At 39.4% G+C, this 21373-nt stretch overlaps 1 protein-coding gene across 1 annotated transcript in view; it reads left to right on the top strand.

Annotated features, from left to right (window-relative positions):
• The window catches only part of DNAH14 (dynein axonemal heavy chain 14), a 514964-nt gene that overhangs the window by 223536 nt on the left and 270055 nt on the right, over nucleotides 1-21373 (top strand). Inside the window, exons 31-35 of the mRNA XM_043543588.1 lie at nucleotides 8212-8265; nucleotides 8929-9074; nucleotides 10124-10192; nucleotides 18649-18835; nucleotides 19298-19377. Of these exons, the coding sequence (XP_043399523.1) occupies nucleotides 8212-8265; nucleotides 8929-9074; nucleotides 10124-10192; nucleotides 18649-18835; nucleotides 19298-19377 (536 nt within the window). The remainder of the gene's footprint in view (nucleotides 1-8211; nucleotides 8266-8928; nucleotides 9075-10123; nucleotides 10193-18648; nucleotides 18836-19297; nucleotides 19378-21373) is intronic.

The following is a 21373-nucleotide window of genomic DNA, read 5'->3' as shown; positions in this document are numbered from 1 at the left end:
GGCTCTTCTGATGACTCACTGTCAACAGGTTAGAACCCTGTATAAATCTGGTGAGAATATTATGTTGACTGATTGTGGCAGGTGGAGCTTTTTAACTGCCCAAGATAGTACAGGCTATTAACTAGGAAGGCTTGACCCTTTGGTTTGAGAGGAGTAGGGATGAAGACAGAGATGAAACCCTTAAGTAAAGCAGGTTGGGGGAGAAATTTTAAGATGAGGTTTATGTTTTTTTATGTTAGAAAGGAAACATGGTCTAGTTGACTGGGTAGTAGAGTAGGAGTCAGAAGACCTGGATTCTATTTCTGGCTCTACGAACTGACTTGGCACGCAAGACTTCATCTTCCTGTGCCTCTGTATCCACTCCGACCTTCTGTTCTTTCTATTTATTTTAGACTATAAACTCTGAGACAGACGCTGTCTCTGAGTATGTGTTTGTACCAGTTCTCTTGTACAATGGATTCCTGATCTTGCTTTGGACTCTAGGAGTTACTGTAATAGAAATAAGTATTATATTATTTGATTTTCCATTAAAGCCAAACCCCAGGAAGGGGTTAAGTGTGCCATTATACAGCTTGTGTAGACATTATTTGTAGTTGGGGAGCAGGGGAAGGAGAGACATGACATAGAGAGGGAGAAGAATGGCCTTGTGATTAAATCACTGGCTTTGTATCACAGAATACCCACGACCAATTCCTGGCTCTGCTACAGATTTTCAGTATGATATTGGGCATAATTTTTCTGATTCAGTTCCTCATCTGTAAAATGGGGATACTTCGCTACCTCTCAGGGGTTTTGTGAGGATAAATTTATTAATATGTGTAAGGTGCTCTGATACTGCAGGGCCATATAAGTATCCAGAGAGAGAGAGAGAAAATATTTGAAAGGTTTAAACACCAAAGAGAGAGAATTTGTTTAGTATAATTAAAGTTGGTACAAGTAGGGTAATGGCACATTTTAAATCTAGGTTGGAGAAGACACTGGTAAATGTACAATAAGAATCAGACCTGCACTGTCAGGGGGATGGACTAGATGACCTACAAGGTCTCTTCCATCTGTAGATTCTGGGTGTGATGGGTTGGGTCACAGAAGCCCCATTGGGACTGCCACCTGATGTGCTGAGACTACCTCTAAGCCCATTTTCCCTTGCAGTTTGGGACTTCAGTACCTTGCCTGGTTGTGCCAGACACGCTAGCCTGCTACAAACACAGACCCAGGTCTGAACCACGTCCCCCAAAAGGTGCAGGCTTAATTGAAAACAACTTAAGAAGTGCTCCTGTCTCCAACACCCAGATACCCAGTTCCCAATGGGATCCAAACCCCAATAAATCCATTTTACTGTGTATAAAGCTTATACAGGGTAAACTCATAAATTGTTCGCCCTCTATAACACTGATAGAGCGGTATGCACAGCTTTTTGCTCACCCAGGAATTAATTACTTGCTCTTGGTTAATTAATGAGTAAAAAGTGGTTTTGTTAAATATAAAAAGTAGGATTTAAGTGGTTCCAAGTAATAACAGATAGAACAAAGTAAATTACCAAGCAAAATGAAACAAAAACTGCAAGTCTAAGCCTAATACAGTAGGAAACTAAATGCAGGTAAATCTCACCCTCAGAGATGTTCCAATAAGCTTCTTTGACAGACTAGACTCCTTCCTAGTCTGGATCCAGCAATCACTCACACCCCAATAGTTACTGTCCTTTGTTCCAGTTTCTTTCAGGAATCCCTTTGGGGTGGAGAGGCTATCTTTTGAGCCAGCTGAAGACAAAATGGAGGGGTTTCCAGGGGCTTATATTGTCTTCGTCTTGTGGGTGGAAACCCCTCTCTTCTCCTGTGCAGAATCACAGCTACAAGATGGAGTTTTGAAGTCACATGGGCAAGTCACATGTCCATGCATGACTCAGTTCTTTACAGGCCGTCACTGTTATTTACATGTTAGTTTGAACGTTCCCAGGAAAGTTCAGATGTGGATTGGCGTCTCTCAAGGTCCATTGTTAGCTAAGTACTCCCAATTACTTGAATAACCCCTTCACATTATGTTGAACAAATCTGCCTTATGTGCTTCCTTCAGCAAACACTTTAAATACAAGCATAGAGTCAATACTCATAACTTCAGATATAAAAATGATACATGCATATGAATAGGATGAATACATTCAGTAGAACATAACATTTGCAAAGATATTTTACATGGCATATCGAGCATAAAACATATTCTAGTTATGTTATATTTACATTCATAAGCATGTTTCTGTAAAGCATTATGGGGTGCAACGTCACACTGGGCCATGACAGTTTGCCTTCCTTACATGAAGAGTTTTATGGAAATCAGTAAACTATTCATTGTGAGTAATTATCCTTATAAGAATTTTAATGAGTATTATATTTTTTGCAAACCGCAGTTGAATATAAAACAAATACTGTAGCTATGAAGAATGTAGTCACTCTTAAGGGAAATGGTTGTTCAGAATAAAACTTCAGCCTTGTTTAAAAGTTGAATCCTAAGAACACATATACATAATGATTTCAGGCCATTCTGAAGATAAATAAAAATATGGGAATAAGTAAATCCCTAATGCAAAACCATTATAGTTGATGGGGTTACAGTGGGGATGGAACTGGCCCATTGCCTTTTATTCTTCCCTGTGTAGCTCTAAAATGTTGCATTATACCTTTAATTTATCATTTCCAAAGTGATTTTGATTGGTACAGAAATGCATCATTAATTAAAGTTTACATCAGAGTAAGAAAGCCAGTGATACTTGGAAGAACTTATGTAATGGAGGTCGCTAACCATTTTTTTAATAATGAAGACCAAAAAGATAGTTAATTGTGTCCATTCATGATAAATGTTAAGGTTTTACTGACCGTCAAATTTATGAAACTCTAATTCAGGGCATATAATTCTATAGTTTGTTGCACTAATAAGATGATACAGTATCAGACTGCTTTATTTTAAGATACATCTTATTGCTTTCAGATCAGCTTTGTGAATAAAATTGGGCCATCAAGTTCATGTCATTTTCTTACAGTTTAGATGTGTTTCCCTCAACTACTGAAACAATTTTAGTTTTTTTAAATTGATCATATTATCATAAATATTTGGAAGTAAGTCAAAGATGCTGTATGGTACATATCTGGGTGTAAGGGATTCAACTATATACATCAGTTCTAGTTTCCTTAATAGCATGCTGGTGAGAATGTTGAGCTTTTTTACCATGAGACCATAGTTTGTCTGTTTTGGAAAGGATTAATTAAATATATTACATAGATGGTGCCAAAAATATTTGTGATGCCAATATTTTCTTTCTTTTAATCTATTTCATTAAATTTGCTGTATTTAATACATACATTTTATTTAGCAAAAACAAATCAGTTATTTTAGCCCTTTGTATAATTTTAATTTCTTGTCCTTTGGTTGAGCCCTGAATTGTTCAGTATTAAAATGCTTAGGAAACATATACTTGGTAGATATGTGTTAAAAACATTGATGTTTACAGCTTCTTTTTGGCCCCTACTTTTTATTAAGAGACGAAACTTACTGCTACTTTTCTTCTTTTAAAACTGTATATTATTAGAGAATATTGGAAGCTTTGCTTCTATGATCTAAAAAGCCTCAGAAAATGTTTACAAACATCACTGGAAAACTGATACGTGAGATGTTGACCTTTATTCATAAAACAGTAATACACCAAGGATGCAATGCTGCAAAGTGTTGAGCACCCTCAACTCCCTTTGAATTGGACTTCAGAATATAGTAGAACCTCTGAGTTACAAACACTTCGGGAATGGAGATTGTTCATAACTCTGAAATGTTCTGAACAAACTCCGAACAAAACATTATGGTTGTTCTTTTAAAAGTTTACAAGTGAACACTGACTTAATACAACTTTGAAATTTTATTATGCAGAAGAAAAATGCTGCTTTTAACCATCTTAACTTAAATGACACAAGCACAGAAACAATTTCCTTGCCTTGTCAAATCTTCGTTTAAACTTTCCCTTTATTTTTTAGCAGTTTACATTTAACACTGTTCTGTATTTGCTTTTTATTTTATTTTTATTTTATTGTCTCTGCTACTGCCTGATTGTATACTTCCGGATACAAATGAGGTGTGTAGTTGACTGGTCAGTTCACAACTCTGGTGTTCATAACTTTGAGATTCTACTGTACTTAATATCTTACCGGAGGTTTTCAGTATCTCACAGCATCAGGTCTTATTTTCTCATATCTATCTTTTTATTCTTCATGTGTATGGTCAACCATTACAGTAGCAGTCTACTGAAATGAAAAAGAAAGAAAGCCCTCTTTTACATGGCAAATTACATGTATACGAGTTATAAAAGAGAGTATATAAGGTAATCAGATGCATTAATTTAAAATAGCTGGATGAATTACATAACGATTTCAGAACAAGTAATTAGTATAGCAAATGGGAAATCTCACAATGCAGATTTTCACATCTGATTTAAAAAATATAGATGGGATTAGCACAGAAACATGTTGGGTGTGCATAGAGATGCCGTGCAGGCAACCCAGGATCAGAACCAAGTGGCCGTTCAGAGAAAGATTTTTTTTTGGTTTCCAAAAGTAAGAATTCATGTCCCCCTGCTGTAAAGCTCTGGGTACCAGCTGAGCCATGTACGTAATTTTCTTTCTTTAGTAAAAGGAAAATGCTGTTGCAGCGTGGCTTTCTAACAATGGAAGTAGTGACTGAGATTATGGAAGATAGAGAATGAGAAAACTGCACTTAATGTGTTCAATTCTAATTTCAAATTGCCCTCCTAATTTTCAAAATGTAACAAGTGTGGTCCATCATTCTCCTTCCTACTAAGCACTTGTTTTGGATGCCACTCTTTTACTTCTGCTCCCTCTGTCTGGAACTCTTCCCTTCACCCGTACCAATTGCTTTGGCATTTTCAGTTTCACCTTAAACAAATAATTTTCTTGAGTTCATAATTGAGTCACTATAAAACACTTTGGGGTATTAGGCCACATTCAGCCCTTGAGTAATTTCATAGGCTTGTGGAGTTGGACCCATTTTTACATGCCGAGATGGGTGGTTTTTCTGAAAGTAGTAGAATTTGTATAGTTTTTCTATAGGTACATAGGCTGAATTTTCCACACTGCATGTAGAATAAAAAACAAACTATAGTGAATATATTGTAATAAATTATTATTCTACAAGGGCTTATATGTGACCATTTCACTTCAGGTGTGTGCATGCCAATGCATTGAAGCCAGAGATATTTTTCCCATAATTGTACCATTAGGGCAGCGCATGCGCCCTCAGCATTCTTGTACTTCCCGCTGAAGTTATAAAGAGGCACAAATACCCCTACCCTCCACGGTTTCTTCTTCCTGCTCATGGTTCGTAATCAGAGCATAAGTCTTTGTCACACTCTTTTCCCTTTCTCTTATCGGAGAATTTTTTTACAAATTATTCTCTGTCTTCCGGAATGGAAGCTGCTTTGCATGCCCCTTAAAATCCAGCTGCTCAGTACATGGCGGTTCAGACTCCACACTGTCCAGGAGCACACCATCAGACTTGACAGTATCCCCTTGCCAGAGGGAGTCGAAGAGAAGATGCCATTATCCTTCTCCGGTGTCAGATTTTACTTTTGGAATCAAAGTGTCAGGACATTCAGGCTATTTTTAAAAATTTCCTCATCTCCAAATTTTCTTATTAAATGTTTATCTTCCACATTTTATTCTGAGTCATTGTGGGGGTGCTTGGATATGTAAATTGGTATGATAAGTCTTCAATTCCCAATGGCTCAGCTGATTATTTTAGGAGATTTTAATGCTCAAATAGGTCCCCCAACAAACACAGTATCAAGGGAAGAAAACACTGAAGAGACTTTAACTCCTGCCCTGTGCTAAGAATTTTCAGTGCTAAAATAATATTGCAGATGCTTTATGGGGCCAAAATCTGGTGTAGAGGCCAAATTTCAGCCTTAGTATTTTTGAGGAGATTTTTAATTCTCCCAGTTTCTACCCCTGCCTCATTTTTACATGCCGAGATGGGTGTTTTTTCTGAAAGTAGTAGAATTTGTATAGATTTTCTTAAGTTTTGGTCTAAGAGCTGTACTCTTCCAAATTATAGATTGGTTTGTATTTGCCTTCAGGAGGTGGAGGAACAACGTGGGTACTCCTTATTTTCATGGTATAAGACCATCCATATTATTATAGTTAGGTTCGGTTTTTCTGTTACTCCTTTGCAATATGTTTTAACCAATGTAATCAACTCAGAATGACAGATATTACCCAAGAAGAAGATACGGCTATGATTCCTGATTTTAACTTTGCCTTTGGGTTTTCTACTTTGAAGATTGCCCATGTTTTTAACTATATTTGAATTATCAAATCCTTATTTATGTAAGATACATACTCTGTTAAGATTCCAGATCATGAAAACTGCTGTCCTTAAAGGCAGATATGAAAAAGTTCCTTCACATCTTCTTTTTTGCTCATCTGGAGCATTGGAAGATCTGCCTCATTATAGAATGATTATAGAATTTTTGGATTGTAGAATTTTCCAGCTGCTGAAAGCAAGAATTTAACCTTTTTTGCTTAATAAAAAATAAAGAATTTTTATCGCCATCTCTAAAGATAATGATTTTAGTATTTTCACAGTCCACAGCAGTAATTAAATCAATGCGAATTTTTGCCCTATTAGCATTGAACCAAAGAAGAGAGTTTTTATTAAGTTCTAATTGGCATTTTAATATATTATACGGATATTGCTGCTGTTTTAGATTGTGTATATTTTTCTTTCTGTATTTGCAAAAGACGTATGTCATATGCAGTCTAGTAAAACTGAAGAGAATGCTGCCCTCAAAGGATGTGAAATTGACAAAAACTTTCCCCGAGGGCTGCCCAGGATGCACTGACTCTGTCTTAGCCTCCCTGCCAGCTCTAGGGTTGTAGAAGAAGAGAACAGGCACTCAGCCTCCCTGCCTCCCCCCAGATCTGGGACCAGAGAGACATCGAGTTGGGAGAGGTGGGGAGGCTGAGCATCCCCTAGTTCTGCAGCTGGAGAAGCTGAGCACTCCAGCTCTCTGTCTCTCCAGCCTGGAACTGGTCTTGGGGGTGAAAGGGAGGCTAAGCACCCCAGTTCTTTGCTTCGGTTCTTTGAGTATTATCCTGATCTTGAATAAGTAATAAATAACGTACAATGTAGTATGTTAACATTTTATTGTAACTTTGCCCTAATAAAAAGTTTTTTTAGAAAGTCTTGTTATGAAATTTTGTCCTGATTCAGGATGAACGTACATACCCACTTCTGTCAAGCAGGTTTGTGCTTGGCACACCTGAACCATGCCACTGCTGCTGGTACCTGTGCTACCACAGCTACATTACTATTTATATTTGCATTAGCTCAATGAGAGCTAGCACAAGTATGTGTGTGCAAACTGGGTCTCACACCCCTAGCTCCTAGTACAGATGTAGCCTAAATGTCAACATTGTTCACTATTTCACTGTTCTTTGAAGCATGTATAAAAGGAGGGGAAGTATCGTACTGTTAAGATTTCCACAATTTATTCCAGTTTCTCAAAGTATAGATTGTACCTGTCCCCTCCCCCACAAGCTGCTGGGGAAGAAGAGGTATGGAAAATGTTTACATTAAAATTATGTCTACGTTGCAAAAGAAAAGGTGTGCAAAGACACGGCAACTCTGCTTTTAGCGCAGTTTTAGCAACTTGAGTGAATGTTTGTAGGGCAGCCTTGGGTTGAACTTCAGCTGCTAAAAGTTGAGTTGCTGCGTCTTCACTGTTATTTTAAACCTGCGTTAGCTAACCTGAGTTAGGAACTCACTGGGGTTTTTTTGTTTGTTTGTTAGTTTTTGCTTTGCACTGTAGGCATAATCTAAGTGAAGGAGGCCTTTAAAAAATGCGGACTGGTTGTAGGGGAATGCAGTTTGTTTAATTTTCCTGAAGGGGGGCTCAGCTTTCAAATGTTTGGGAATACTTCCCTAATTGTAAATGTGAAGAGTGATGATTTAGAAATGTAAAGGGTGAATCAGACCTAAGGTGAGGTTACTTCTCTCCTTTTAGAATCATTTATAAAAATTTGTCCATCAAAAACAATTTTTCAAAAATATGCTTTCAACAACTTTTCTGTCTACAGGGATGACCTTATTCATACACTATTATTTTAATGTTTCAAGAAATGTATCATATCTGCTCTAAAACAGTATTCTTTCCCTTAGGCCATGGGAAAACTCTGTGTGGTTTTTAATTGTTTTGAAGGTTTGGATTATCAGGTAAGGCATGTTATGTTCTTTATCTCAAATAACTTAGCAGGATAGTACTGCAAAACAGAATAAATGTAATTCCCCGTGAAATGACAGTACAATAACAAAGTTCATCCACTACTTACTGCAGGTATAAAGATAAGAGTGCCAGTGCCATTTGCTCTTTTGGGTTTTTAATTCACCAACAGACTGGTGTTATAAATTCCTAAGGAATATATCTAAATAATAATTTAGAACGTCTCTGTCAATATCTGAGCTTTTTAAGACTGTGTCTCACCTATTATAATTTAGCTTTCAAAAGGAAAAATATTTCATGTTTTTCCTGTTAGTTCTATCCTACAACTATAGTACATTTCTGTTTTGAAAACTATGATTATGATAGTAATACAAGGGGTTGTTTTTTTTTAAGGAAAAGTGAATGCAGTTAAATTTAGAGATGGGGTCAGGGAGCTGTGTGCAAATCTAGATCCTGAATATGTTTAGATTAGGGTCAGAGAATACGTTTAATCTACTTTTCTGCTCCCTTGAGTAAATAAGATGATTTCTTTCTCTTTTTTTCTCTCACTCTCTTGTGCTTAAAGGACATTGCAGTTTTTCAAGAATCAGTATTACAAAAATCATCTAAAGCTTCAGCTATTAATACTAATTTCTGTTTGTTTTTTTTCCCTTAAGATGGTAGGAAAATTCTTCTGTGGACTAGTTCAGTCTGGAACATGGTGTTGTTTTGATGAGTTCAATCGCATAGATATAGAAGTTCTGTCTGTAATTGCTTCACAAATTCAGACAATCAAGGCAGCAAAAGATAGTCATGTTATCAGGTATTTGTTTTCATTTCCTTGATTCTTTTGCAAGTAATAGTGCCTTATAGAACTGGCTATTTACTGCTTTAGCTCTAGAAAGGCACTTGAATTTCTTGCACCTGTTCCACACTATGGTTGATCCTGTGCTGATGATAACCAGATTTAAACATTCCTAGCAGGGTTAGGATGGTTTCTCTTAAGCAGTCTGGGCAAGGTTTGTTTTTTTGGTTTGCTAAGAACAATGTTACGATTGTGCCTCAAACTATTGTATAGTTTACCTTGAAGGAGTTAGTTTATATTATGATTGAGTGAGCAGAGAATGGGGCAGAGGGAAATCCTTGTATACCTTGTTCATAGGACAAGTTCTGCTATCAACAAACAGAAAACCTAAATATCTGTTTGGCTTCCCCACACTCCGAAAAAGGAAACAGAAAGCTAAATCATGCCCTCATCCCCTCCATAGGTACATAAAGGCCCTAAATGCACTCGAATCACTTAGGTTCTGCTACATGTGAGTGGGGAAGAGGAAACTGTGGAGGGGTTGCACAAGAGGAGGACGCTGTACCCTCATTATAGCAGTGCTTGGTAGCACTCTCTCTGGAGCAGTGTGGAGGGGGGGATGTTTGAGCCAGGTGGGTAACGGGAGAGTTGTGGTGTGACCAGGTCCTTGACTGTGTAAATCCACTGACCAAAACACTTATTGTATGTATGCATGAATACAGAGGATACAGCCATTACTATAGGTCATAGTCTGCAGTAATTGATGCACTGGCCTTTCCTTCCCTACAATGGAGGATTTTCACGCTCACAGAGATTCTCTGTGAAAGGCCCATTTATTTGTGCTTTGCACTTTGTTCAAGATTTGTCCCAAAGTCATTCATCTTTGTCTTCCCTCTTTCCCTCACAATTTTGCTTTGTTTTTATGCATTTTAGGGCTTCTGTGTCTTTTTAATATTTGTATACACATTATACAGTAGTATTATCCAGTTAAAATTTGCAGAAAACATTTTTCTCCCCCCCCCCTTTTTTTTTTGGGTAAATGACTAATAATGTGCTTTATAACATAGATTTGTGCTGGAAGGAAAAGAAATCCGTATAAATACATCCTGTGGAATCTTTATTACCATGAATCCTGGGTAAGTGAAAATAAAAGATAGATTTGTTTGAGAATGCCGAAGCATGAGCTTCAAAATTCTCCTTTGATGCCTCATACAGATTAAACTCTAGGCTGCTTTTTGACATTAGTTTATCTTCCAGATCAGTTAGAATATTTGGCTGTTTAGTAACTAAAGAGTTACTCTCTTTTTTCAGTAACTTGTTCCAGGACCCAAAAGGAATGATGAGACTGTTTTTCCTAATTTATGGTCATCATCTGTCCCTTAAGGCTCGGCATGTTGCTTTCTAACATATTTGCTCAAAATGAAGAGACCAAATTATTTTTCCTCTTTTTTTCAATATATTTTTTGTACTTTCTATGTCATGAATTCATCATTTCTTTCCTCCCCATTTCCCTCTCCCTCTTTATAGTCATAACATTTGTAACTTTTCCCCTGTCAAATGGGTTTATAGCTATAGAGTAGTATTTGCCTCCTCTGCTCTTCCCCTCTTATCAGGCTGTTGGCAAGTCATGTGATTGTTCCTTTATAAAATCTCTGAAAATCTGTTTTTTCTTCATCATCCTTACACCCTAGTCTGTGCTTTGGTAACCCCTTGTCTCAGCTACTGAAACCCCAGGGATAGTCAGTATGGAGGCTGTGGGCCAAATCTGGACTGCCAGATGCTTTTGAACAGAACCAGAAATATTTTTATTTATTTATCATTATTGTTGTTATTTTTATTATTTTCTCTGGAGTCTGGACCTTGACTATACCTTGACCATAAAAATTGGACCTTGACAAAAACGTAATTGACTTACTCCTGTTTACTCCATGGCCTCCCTGGCTTGTCCCCTTGCATCCCTGCAATCTATTCAAGACACTGCTGCCATAATTATCTTCCTCTCTGGCCACTATTGTTGACACTCCCATGTTTAAATCCCTGCATATTGGGTTCCAGTCACTTATCACCTGAAATCTGAGCTGCTTGTCCTCCATTTCAGCCTTCTGTGTCTGTACTTCTCAAATCTTATTTCTGCTTACCTCTCCTCTTATTGTGTGCTTTTCTCTCAAGTCACCTGCCTAGCTGCTGGTTTGGTATTCTTCTCCAACTTCAATCCTCCTTCCTTATTGTCACAGATCTGGCTGAGTTCCTGCTGTTGGACACTCACTAGACTGCTGTGAGGAAACCTAAATGTTGAATCCAACGTGTCTTTAGCTTGCTGGGGCTGGACAGAGTTTAGTCCCTGTTGTGGCTTTGGGCACACACTCCCGGTGCAGACCTCAGGTCTGACTCACCTTTTGTTTATGGGGACCCTGATGTCCCAGTTCCGTAGGCCCTGAAAATTTAGTGTCCCATTTCCCCCATGTCTCTACAGCAGCTTTTGCAGATTCCCTAGAATGCCAGCAAAGGTGTGAGTCTTCTGGCTTAGTTTTCCTCTCAGGAGTACATGATAGTGAAAGCCAGCCAATAGATAGACTTTGCACAGGATTCTATTACATATTTTCTCTTTACTTAGTAAAATGAGAAATACACAGATCTATATAAAATAGTTAACACACCTGTACACATATCCGTGCCTCAGCATCCTCTTCCGCTGGAGAGTTCTTTGGGCTTGGTTAGAAACCTACTGTCAGTATTTGTGCCATAAGTGCCCCCTTCCCCCCAAAGCACAGCCACGGGTTATTGCCCAAAGGCTAATGCCCAGACACTTAATGGGTCGTTGGACAGGATAGATGACAGGTGCCCCTCACAGGGCCCAGTGGTGGTAAGTCTGTAATGTTAAATGCCCTGCTAAGCCCAAAGCAGTGCAGGAACTTGGGCCCAGTGAAACTTGGAAAGAAGACACAAAGGCTGGTAAACGACAAGGATCAGATGCAATTGTCTGCTACTCCTGTGGACAACAGCAACATAGATTTTGTGACTGCCCATCCATAGAGTGTAACTTTATTCATATGTGGACAAGAGAAAATAGGGCATAGAGAAAAGCCTTGGGAAAACTCACAATTCCAGTAGAGGCAAATGGCCAAAAAACACTGGCTCCTAATACTTGGGGTGTGACCAGAAATTTTTTTGGGAGCGGATAGTGGGAACAGTAGGGAAATTAGTGGCAAGGGGTGGGAATCCCCATTATACATCCATGGAGAATTTTTACAGTAACCCAGCATTACAGTAAAATTGGCTGCTGTTGGGCACCAGGGAGAGATGAAGATATGCGTGACCCCATTAACTCAGTAATATACTTCTTGCACTGTTCAAGACCCTTTTTTGAGCAATGCAAGTTTATTAATTCGTTCACCATTTCATCAACGGAAAGTGGATATACACTAGCCTTTGTACAGCTGAGCAGATTTACCAAGCACTTCAGGCAAACTCACTGGTAAAAGATAGAGTCAAACAATTTATTGACTGCAAAAGATAGATTTTAAATGATTATAAGTGATTATAAGTCAGAGTGGTTACCAAAAACAAAAGAAAATATAAGCATGCAGTCTAAACCTTAACCCTTATCACACTGGACAGTATTTAGATCAAGCAATGTTCTCACCCCACTGGATCTTACAGTCCTTAATACACAGGTTTGTCTCTTAAACCTGGGCCAGTCTCCTCCATTGAAATCTTCTTTCTTCTCAGTGTCCTTGTCGCTTGCAGCATAGGTGGGGGAAGGAGAAAAGGCAAAGCATCGGGCCACTGTGTTCTGTTTTATACCCTTAGTTCATGTGCTTGGAGTCCAGGCATGTCAGGTGGGCATTGTTGAGTCACCAGCCAAGATTGAGCAGTTCCCCAGGTGAGGCCTTGTGCAAGCGAGTCATTGCATTGTAGCTCCCTTGCTGGACAATGACTGTTGATGGTTGTTTGACACCTGCCTGGGCATTGGTTATCCCCCTGGTTATTGTCTTTGGGGAGCTAGGTATCTGGGCACTTACCAAACCTATAGCATATTTTAGTGACAATCATACAACACAATTCTCATAACTTCATATGCATTAATGATATATATATATGTTTAGATGGAACAGTGGGTTTCAGCAGATCATAAACTTTGCCATGATACCTTACATGCTTTGTATGCAATATCACAATTATATGCAAATGATGAATATGGGAATTACTGGGCGCTCCCCTGGGGTGTAGAGTGTCACATTCCCCTTAGCTCAGGACCTCTAGGGAGACACCCCAAAAGAAGTATTAAGGACTTTTTCTCCTTTATGGGCCTCGCGCTACTCACCTCCCAGTTCACAAGGAAATAGACCTGGAAAGAGAAGTGACTAGAAAGGTGAGAGGTGAGTGACAATTCCATCTGGAGGCATAATGGAGACCACAGAGTCTGTAGTCAATCCAGGCAAGGCAGAAGATCCCAAGGAATGTTTTTCCATGAGTCCAGACGAGACACTCACCACTGCAACTGGACTCAGAGAGGCTCAGATTTCTGTGTGGAGCAAAGCAATGACATGAGACTTTAAGTCAGACCTTCGAACAAGTAGCAGTGATCAATAAGGAGAGGATGTGGACCTCTTGAAGGCACAACAGTGCCCCCTCTTTGTCCTCAAGATGGACTGATTCTATCACATAGACCAAGACAAGCAGATGCAGGAGATCCATACACATTTACTAGTACCAGGGTTATATCATTAGCTTCTTCATCTGCAATTCCTTGTGTGGGACACCTGGAGAAAGATAAGACTCAGTCTAGGTATCCTCAAAAAAGTTGGGAATTTTTGTACATCATGTCCCAACTGCCAGTTTATGTCCACTGACGGAGTCCCATGGGATCCAGTAGTATCCCTTCCCTTGATGGAGGCCCCCTTTGAACAAATAGGAGTCAACCAGATAAGCCCCCTAGAGAACAGTGCCTCTGTACAACAATTATATACTTATTATAGACTATGCCACCTGATACTTGGAAGCCATACCACTCTGATCCACAAACACCAAGACTATCGCTAACAAGCTGCAGAAGGTCTTCTCATGGGTAGGCATCCCCAAAGAGATCCCGATAGACTGGGAACTAATTTCATATTCTGGATGATGAGAGAAATCTGCATTGATATATTGAAAGTCAAAGCGCTGTGCACATCTGTGTACTATCCACAGACAGATGGCCTTTGTTAAAATATTTAAACAGACATTAAAGAGAATACTCAAGAAATTCATCATCCAGGACCCTTGACAATGGGACCAACTACTCCCAGTCCTGCTCTTTGTCATCAGGGAAGTACCACAAGCCTCAATAGGATTTTCTGCATTTGAACTGTTGTATGGACAAAAGTCAAGAGGCATACTAGACCTAGTGCAGGAGACATGGGAAAGCCAGGCTCCAAGAGCCAAAATCCTTGTACAATGTGTCTTAAAGTTATGTGAGAGACTGGGAACTGTGGGTCCCTACACTCAAAAAAACCCAAAACAAAAACAAAAAAACCCCACACCTTTGAAGAAGTGCAGGAATGGCAATGACGGTATTATAATAAAGGGGCTCAACCATACACCCTCCAGCTAGGTGACCAAATTCTGGTTCTTCTTCCAAACTCAGAATCAAAGTGGATAGCCAAGTGACAAGGACCTCATTAGGTAATGAAGACGGTAGGAAGCATGGAGTATTTAACAACCGGGGGGCGGGGAAATGTCAGCAAATTTACCATATAAATGTGCAGAAGCCAGGGAAGGCCTCTTTGTCATGCTGTACCCTGAGGACCCAAAATTAGGACCCCAAATTAATTAGTACCTGAAACAAACTTAGTGCCTCTCAGAGAGAACCTAAACTAGGAGCAAAAGGAGCAGACATCTCAACTGGTGGCCACATTTACAAAGGTGTTTTTAGCCCACCCCAGGAATATGTCCATTGCACACTATCTTTATTAATACTGAGCCCAGTAAAGTAATACAGAAGGGGCTCTGACCAGTCCCCAACAAACTGAGAGGAAAAGTTGAGAAAGAGTTCAAGGCCATGTTAGAACTTGGGATAACAGAGGAATCCCAAAGTGACTGGAGGAGTCCAGTTATGCTGGTCCCAAAGCCAGATGGCACTGTGTTTTTGTACAGACCTCAGAAAACTGAGTGCAATTTCAAAATTTGATGCCCAGTTTCATAACGTGATGCCTACCCTATGCTTTGGGTGGATGAACTCTTAGACTGGTTAGGAGAAGCCCAGTGCATCACAACTCTGGATTTGGCAAAGGGGTACTAGTAAATTCCCTTAACACCTGACTTTCAAGAGAAGATGGCTTTTTCCACACTACTCAGCTGATTCCATTTTAAAATGATGTCCTTCAAGTTGCATAGAGCAGTGGCTACTTTTCAACGGTTGATGGAGCGACTACTCCAACCTCATAATCAATATGTGGTGGCATTCCTCAGAAATGTAGTCATTTATAGGAAAGATTGGAATTCCCATCTGGACAAAGTAGCCACTGTCCTTCAAGCACTGCCGGAAGCCAGGTTGATGGCCAACCTTGCCAAGTGCACAGAAAGTAAATGGGAAGTCCATTACTCGGGATACTTGGTCAGTGGCAGGTAAGACTGCCCCTTGTTGGATAAGGTCCATGTGTTACAGGTCTACAAAACTTCCACCATTAAAATGCAAATATGGGCCTTCCTAGAATGCCAATCTGTGAAAGATACTTTCAAGACCTGAAAGACATATCCTGCAGACACCCAGTGTAGTATAGCCTGGACTTGAAGTAATTTGTCTTGAAAATAATTGCCTCCAAAATAGGTCAAGGAGCGGTCTCCATTCCCAGGAGGTACAGGAGAAGAACACCTGGTAGTGTACCTCAGCCAGAAGCTCATTTTTTTGAGAGGTATATTCGGTGATAGAGAAGGAATGTTTGGCTACCAAGTGGTTGATAGAGAACCTATAGTACTACTTCCTGGGGAATGAACTCACGTTGGTTAGCAATCATTCCCTGTTGTGCTGGCTGAATGTAATGAAATAGACCAGTGGTTCTCAAACTGTGGGTCGGGACCCCATTTTAATGGGGTCACCAGGGCTGGCTTAGACTTGCTGTGCCCAGAACCAAAGCCCACGGGTTACAGGCCCCCTGCCCACATACACACACACATACACACTGGGGGCTCGGGCTGGCTCAGGCTTCAACCTCCCTCTTGGGGTCGTGTAGTAATTTTTATTGTCTGAAGGAGTTCACAGTACAATGAAGTTTGAGAACCCCTGAAATAGACAAACCCTAGGATCATGCAATAGTATCTATCGTTGCAACCATATGCCTTTTGGATACAAGCACCAGACAGGAAAATTGCATCACAATACAGATTTTCTGTCAAGAGAAGTAGGCCTTGAGAACTCAGCCTTGAGAGGGAGGATTTGTGATGAGGTTTACAAATCCCATACAGAACATAGGCAGAAGAGAGAAGAAAGCCTTCCCTACTTACAAGCAACTATGCTGATCACACCATTTATGGAGACAAGCACAGCTTGAACCAGTAAAGAAAACAAGCCCAGCTATAAAAGAAGAACAGAGAATAAGGGAGGCAGAAGGGCTTGGATGAGACAGGGTAAACAATCTAACATCAGGCTGCCTCCAGGGAACACCTGAGAAGTAGAGGAAGACTGCAAGCCCTGGAACATAAGAGCTGCGTGATTCATTTTATGTTAAATTGGTGGACTGGACTAATTGGACTTGAATAGAGAAAAGCCAGTTTGGCAAGAGCTGGACCACAAAGGAAAGGAAACTGCATACACAGCAGTTGACGCTGCCCCATTATATGTTTTCATTATGTTCACCTTTAGTTGTATAATTACATACCTTTTTTCCACATGATGCTTGCCTTATTTAGTGTACAAGATAGATGATATTCCAGGGATATTCAATATTTCTTTTTATCCTTATCCTTATCATTCAATGTGTGGTCCCATGCTATGGAAACCATTCAAATCCTGCAGTGACTATAGAATTATTAATCACTGAGGTGTCCAAAATTAATGGAGATTTTAATGGTTTTTTGCCTTAATCTCATTTCATTATTTGTGAAAACCCTCCTAATCTCTCAGAGATGTTGTTGAAGATAAATTCATCAATGTTTATTAGTTCAGATAAGCAATGATGAGAATGATAGAAAAGCCCAAAAAAAGATTAATAATTCTTTATTCATTGCAGGGTTTGGGTGACTTACAGTAAATGAAGAATGGGCCCACCTGTTAAATAATGAGGATAAAAAGAAGTATTGAATATTTGCCTCATTTCCTGAACATTATTCATCTTATGCACTGAATGAAGCAGGGGTCCAGGGGAAAATACTATGTGATAATGTAATAAAAGACTATGTCATAATGCTGTCATTTCTTTTCAGAAGTCTGTTTTTCTTGCTCCATTACAAGCAGTCAGAAGAAATTATACATTTAAGAAGTACTGGTGATAAATGTTATATGTTCCTTGGGTGAAGGGAGAAGCATATGTCTGCGCCTTTGAAACCTGGCTGAGGGGACAGAAAAGGACTGGTAGTGAGAGACAAATGTACTTCTCTCTGCCTCCTATGCAACAGTATTCTTGTTTTAGCTGAGCCAAAAGGAACCTTTTTCAGTCTCTGAATCATTAATTTTTGTGTTACTGAAAGTTAGTCCAGAATTACAGTATGGATTGAGTGAAGGGTTATGAATTAAAGATGGACAGCCATTCTCATCTCAATGTTCTGTCTTCAGAAAACACATTTGCTATTGATCCACATTTTGTTATGTGCATTCATCCCCATGTGTTTTGATGGCACGTGCTAACTCAGATTGGTCAGATTATTGTAGTAACAGCTGGAATAGGTGTTTTGTCCTGTATAGGTTTAATGGGCAGCCTGTTGTTATACTGCAAGTACCATTTCTCTTTACAGCAAGATTCCTTGGTTTTATTGTTAAAGTGTAGGCATAAGAAAAGAAAAAATGTAAATGTTTACCATCTTTTCATGTACAGTGATTATGCTGATCCATAGAATAAAAGTTTAGGGATGTGTCTGCATATGAGATTTTATGAATATAGCTCCTATATGCATTAATAGGAATTTTATATCAAATCCTGAGAGGTACTGAATGCCAGCTGAACACACACAGATCCCAAAGAAGGCAAGAGGAGTTGCAGGTGTCTGAATCTGCATAAGTCTTACACTCTTCTAAAAGAGAATGGAAGCATATCTGTAGATAATTAATTATCTCCTGCCTGTTTTTATACCAAAACTAATGATTGTGCATGCATGCATTTGTATTTATTCAAAACATCTAAACTTAAGGGAAATTGTTATAACCTGGCAATCCTAAAATAAATTATCTGCTGTGGACTAAATAAAATGTGTTGATGTAAGCAATAAAACTTTGCTGTTTAATTCCCTTAGGATAATACCAAAATATTTTATGTAATTAAAATATCTAAGTACTGTACCTATACTATAACTTCTTTTGTGTTTGAGAAATCATTCTTTAGTTTCTTACTATTCTAACTCCCAGATAATTAATACAGATGTAACTTTTGAAGTCTTGAGTCATTTTCTTCTTCTTCACCAGCTACAAAGGCCGTGTAGAACTCCCAGACAATTTAAAATCTCTATTTCGACCTGTCTCAATGATGGTACCAGATTATCAACTCATTGCTGAAGTAATGTTATTTTCAGAAGGTTTCAAATCAGCAAAGTCACTCTCTGGAAAATTGGTCAATCTTTACCACTTGGCTTGTAATCAGCTGTCACAACAGGTAAAATATAATTTTCAGAATTAGAGAGACAAGAGGTAATATCTTTTATTGGACCAGCTTCTGTTGGTTAGAGAGACAAGCTTTTGACTTACACAGAGCTCTTCTTCAGGTCTGGTAAACCTACTCAGAGTGACACAGTTAAATACAAGGTGGAACAGATTGTTTAGCATAAGTAGTCAACACATATTTCAAGGGACCAGTTGATGTGAAGTGGCCCATTAACACCCCTTCAGTCACTGGAGGGGAGGGGGAACGGGAGGTGGAAAGGCAGCTGCGGGGCATTGTTAGTGGGTTATATAGTAAGTATATAGTACCAGGGACAACTTTTGCCTTTGTCTGCATCCAAGCAATCCCACTGAGTTTCTTGTTCTCAAGCGCGTATGTCAATTTATGTCTGATATTATTTAAGAAATTGTTATGTTCTTTTAGCCTTGTTAAGGAAATATATTTAATGTTTTCTAGGATCATTATGATTTTGGTATGAGAGCCATAAAGACAGTGTTATTGAGGGCTGGACAGAAGAAAAAAGAATTAAAAATACAGTGAGTAAGAGTCTAAATCTCTCCCACACTATATTACTAAAATTTAGGTCTTTATTATGGTGTCTTAACAAGCAAAATAACACACAATCTCACAACTAAAATGTTGTAAGCAGAGAATCTTTAACAAGAGTATTGACTTACACACTGACATCACCAGCCCAGTGGATTTTGGGATGTCTCATCACAAGGTGGAAGTTGGAGGACTGAGGAGCTCTGTTATAATCATTACCCTAAACAAACAAAAATGTAAAATTGCTTTAAAAATGTGCAAAAGACTTAATCGATGATAGTTACATTGAAGACTCCAGCTTTAAAAACAAGCAAGATCAATATTAACTCCATTGGTAAAACCTTGATTTGGCATCACATACTGCTTATGAGCGAGCACAGAGGTGCAGTTAGAGGTTTTTATTTTGTATGTTGATACAAAGCCTTGGTAGTGGTGCATCCTACTTTCAAACAGCTAGATTTTAAGTATTAAACTTCCAGAACAGTGAATTGCTGAACACCCTCAACTCCTGTTAGCATCAGCATGTGCTTGGTAGCACCTAGGTGTCCACAATGTCTTGTAGTTTTGGGTTTGTAAAAAGAATGTGGTGCATTTCTGTCCAGGAAGAGATAGCAGACAACCAGAAGCAGACATTATCTGTTGTACTTTACTTACATTCACATGTTCAGAGTTACATCAGGGAGATAAAGAGCCAAATTCTTTCATGATATAACTTCACTGAAGATAATGAGGGTACACCATGGATGAATTTGGTCCAAAGTGTTTAGTAGCTGTTGTTATGCACATGTGGGAATTTACATATGTGTATATATTGTGACAGGGTCGGGCCAGATGGCTACAGGAGAGTAATAGAAGGCAGATATATTAGTCCCAGGCTAAGTAGGTCCCTTTTCCCTGGGTAAGTTAACAGGGAAGGTTCCAGAACAATCAGGAACCTTCTGGAGACAATAAAGACAGGCTGATTAGAACACCTGCAGCCAGTCAAGAAGCTGCTAGAATCAATTAAGGCAGGCTAATCAGGGCACCTGGGTTTTAAAAAGGAGCTCACTTTAGTTTGTGGTGTGCGTGTGAGGAGCTGAGAGCAAGAGGCACTAGGAGCTGAGAGTGAGAACATGGACTGTTGGAGGACTGAGGTGTACAAGCATTATCAGACACCAGGAGGAAGGTCCTATGGTGGGAATAAAGAAGGTGTTGGGAGGAGGCCATGGGGAAATAGTCCAGGGAGTTGTAGCTGTCACACAGCTGTTCCAGGAGGCACTCTAGACAGCTGCATTCCACAGGGCCCTGGGCTGGAATCCGGAGTAGAGGGCAAGCCCGGGTTCCCACCAAATCCTCCCAACTCCTGGTCAGACACAGGAGGAGTCAACCTGGACTGTGGGTTCAGAAAAACGGCCAAGCTGAGGGCTGCCGTGAAGCTCCAAGGCAAGCAAATCTGCCAATAAGCACAAGATCCACCAAGGTAGAGGAGGAACTTTGTCACAATATATAAATAGTATAGACAAACCCATTTCCTGTATGGCTTGTGTTATCACTTAATTTATATAGAAAGTATATTTCCAAACATTTTCTAGGCTTCACTCCCTCTGTTTGCACCTGCTGTTTTCATTCCCTTGTTCAAATAGGCCAATATTTTCCCACTCCCAACTGCTAACTTCTCATCTCTTCCAAAACCCTTGGCTATACCCACTCTTCCAACTGGTGACAGGTTTCAGAGTGGTAGCCATGTTAGTCTGTATCAGCAAAAACAATGAGGAGTCCTTGTGGCACCTTAGAGACCAACAAATTTATTGGGGCATAAGCTTTTGTGGGCTAAAACCCACTTCATCAGATGGATAGAGTGGAAAAGCCAGTAGCAGGTATATATACACAGTACATGAAAAGATGGGACTTGCCTTACCAAGTGGGGGGCAGTGCTAATGAGGCAATTCAATTAACAGTAGAATACCAAAGAAGGAAAAATCACTTTTGTAGTGGTAATGAGGGTGG

The sequence above is a fragment of the Chelonia mydas genome, chromosome 3 (assembly GCF_015237465.2).
Source record: "Chelonia mydas isolate rCheMyd1 chromosome 3, rCheMyd1.pri.v2, whole genome shotgun sequence".
Taxonomy (NCBI): domain Eukaryota; kingdom Metazoa; phylum Chordata; order Testudines; family Cheloniidae; genus Chelonia; species Chelonia mydas.
The sequence above is the reverse complement of the archived record's forward strand: the minus strand, read 5'-3'. Positions and strand labels throughout refer to the sequence as shown.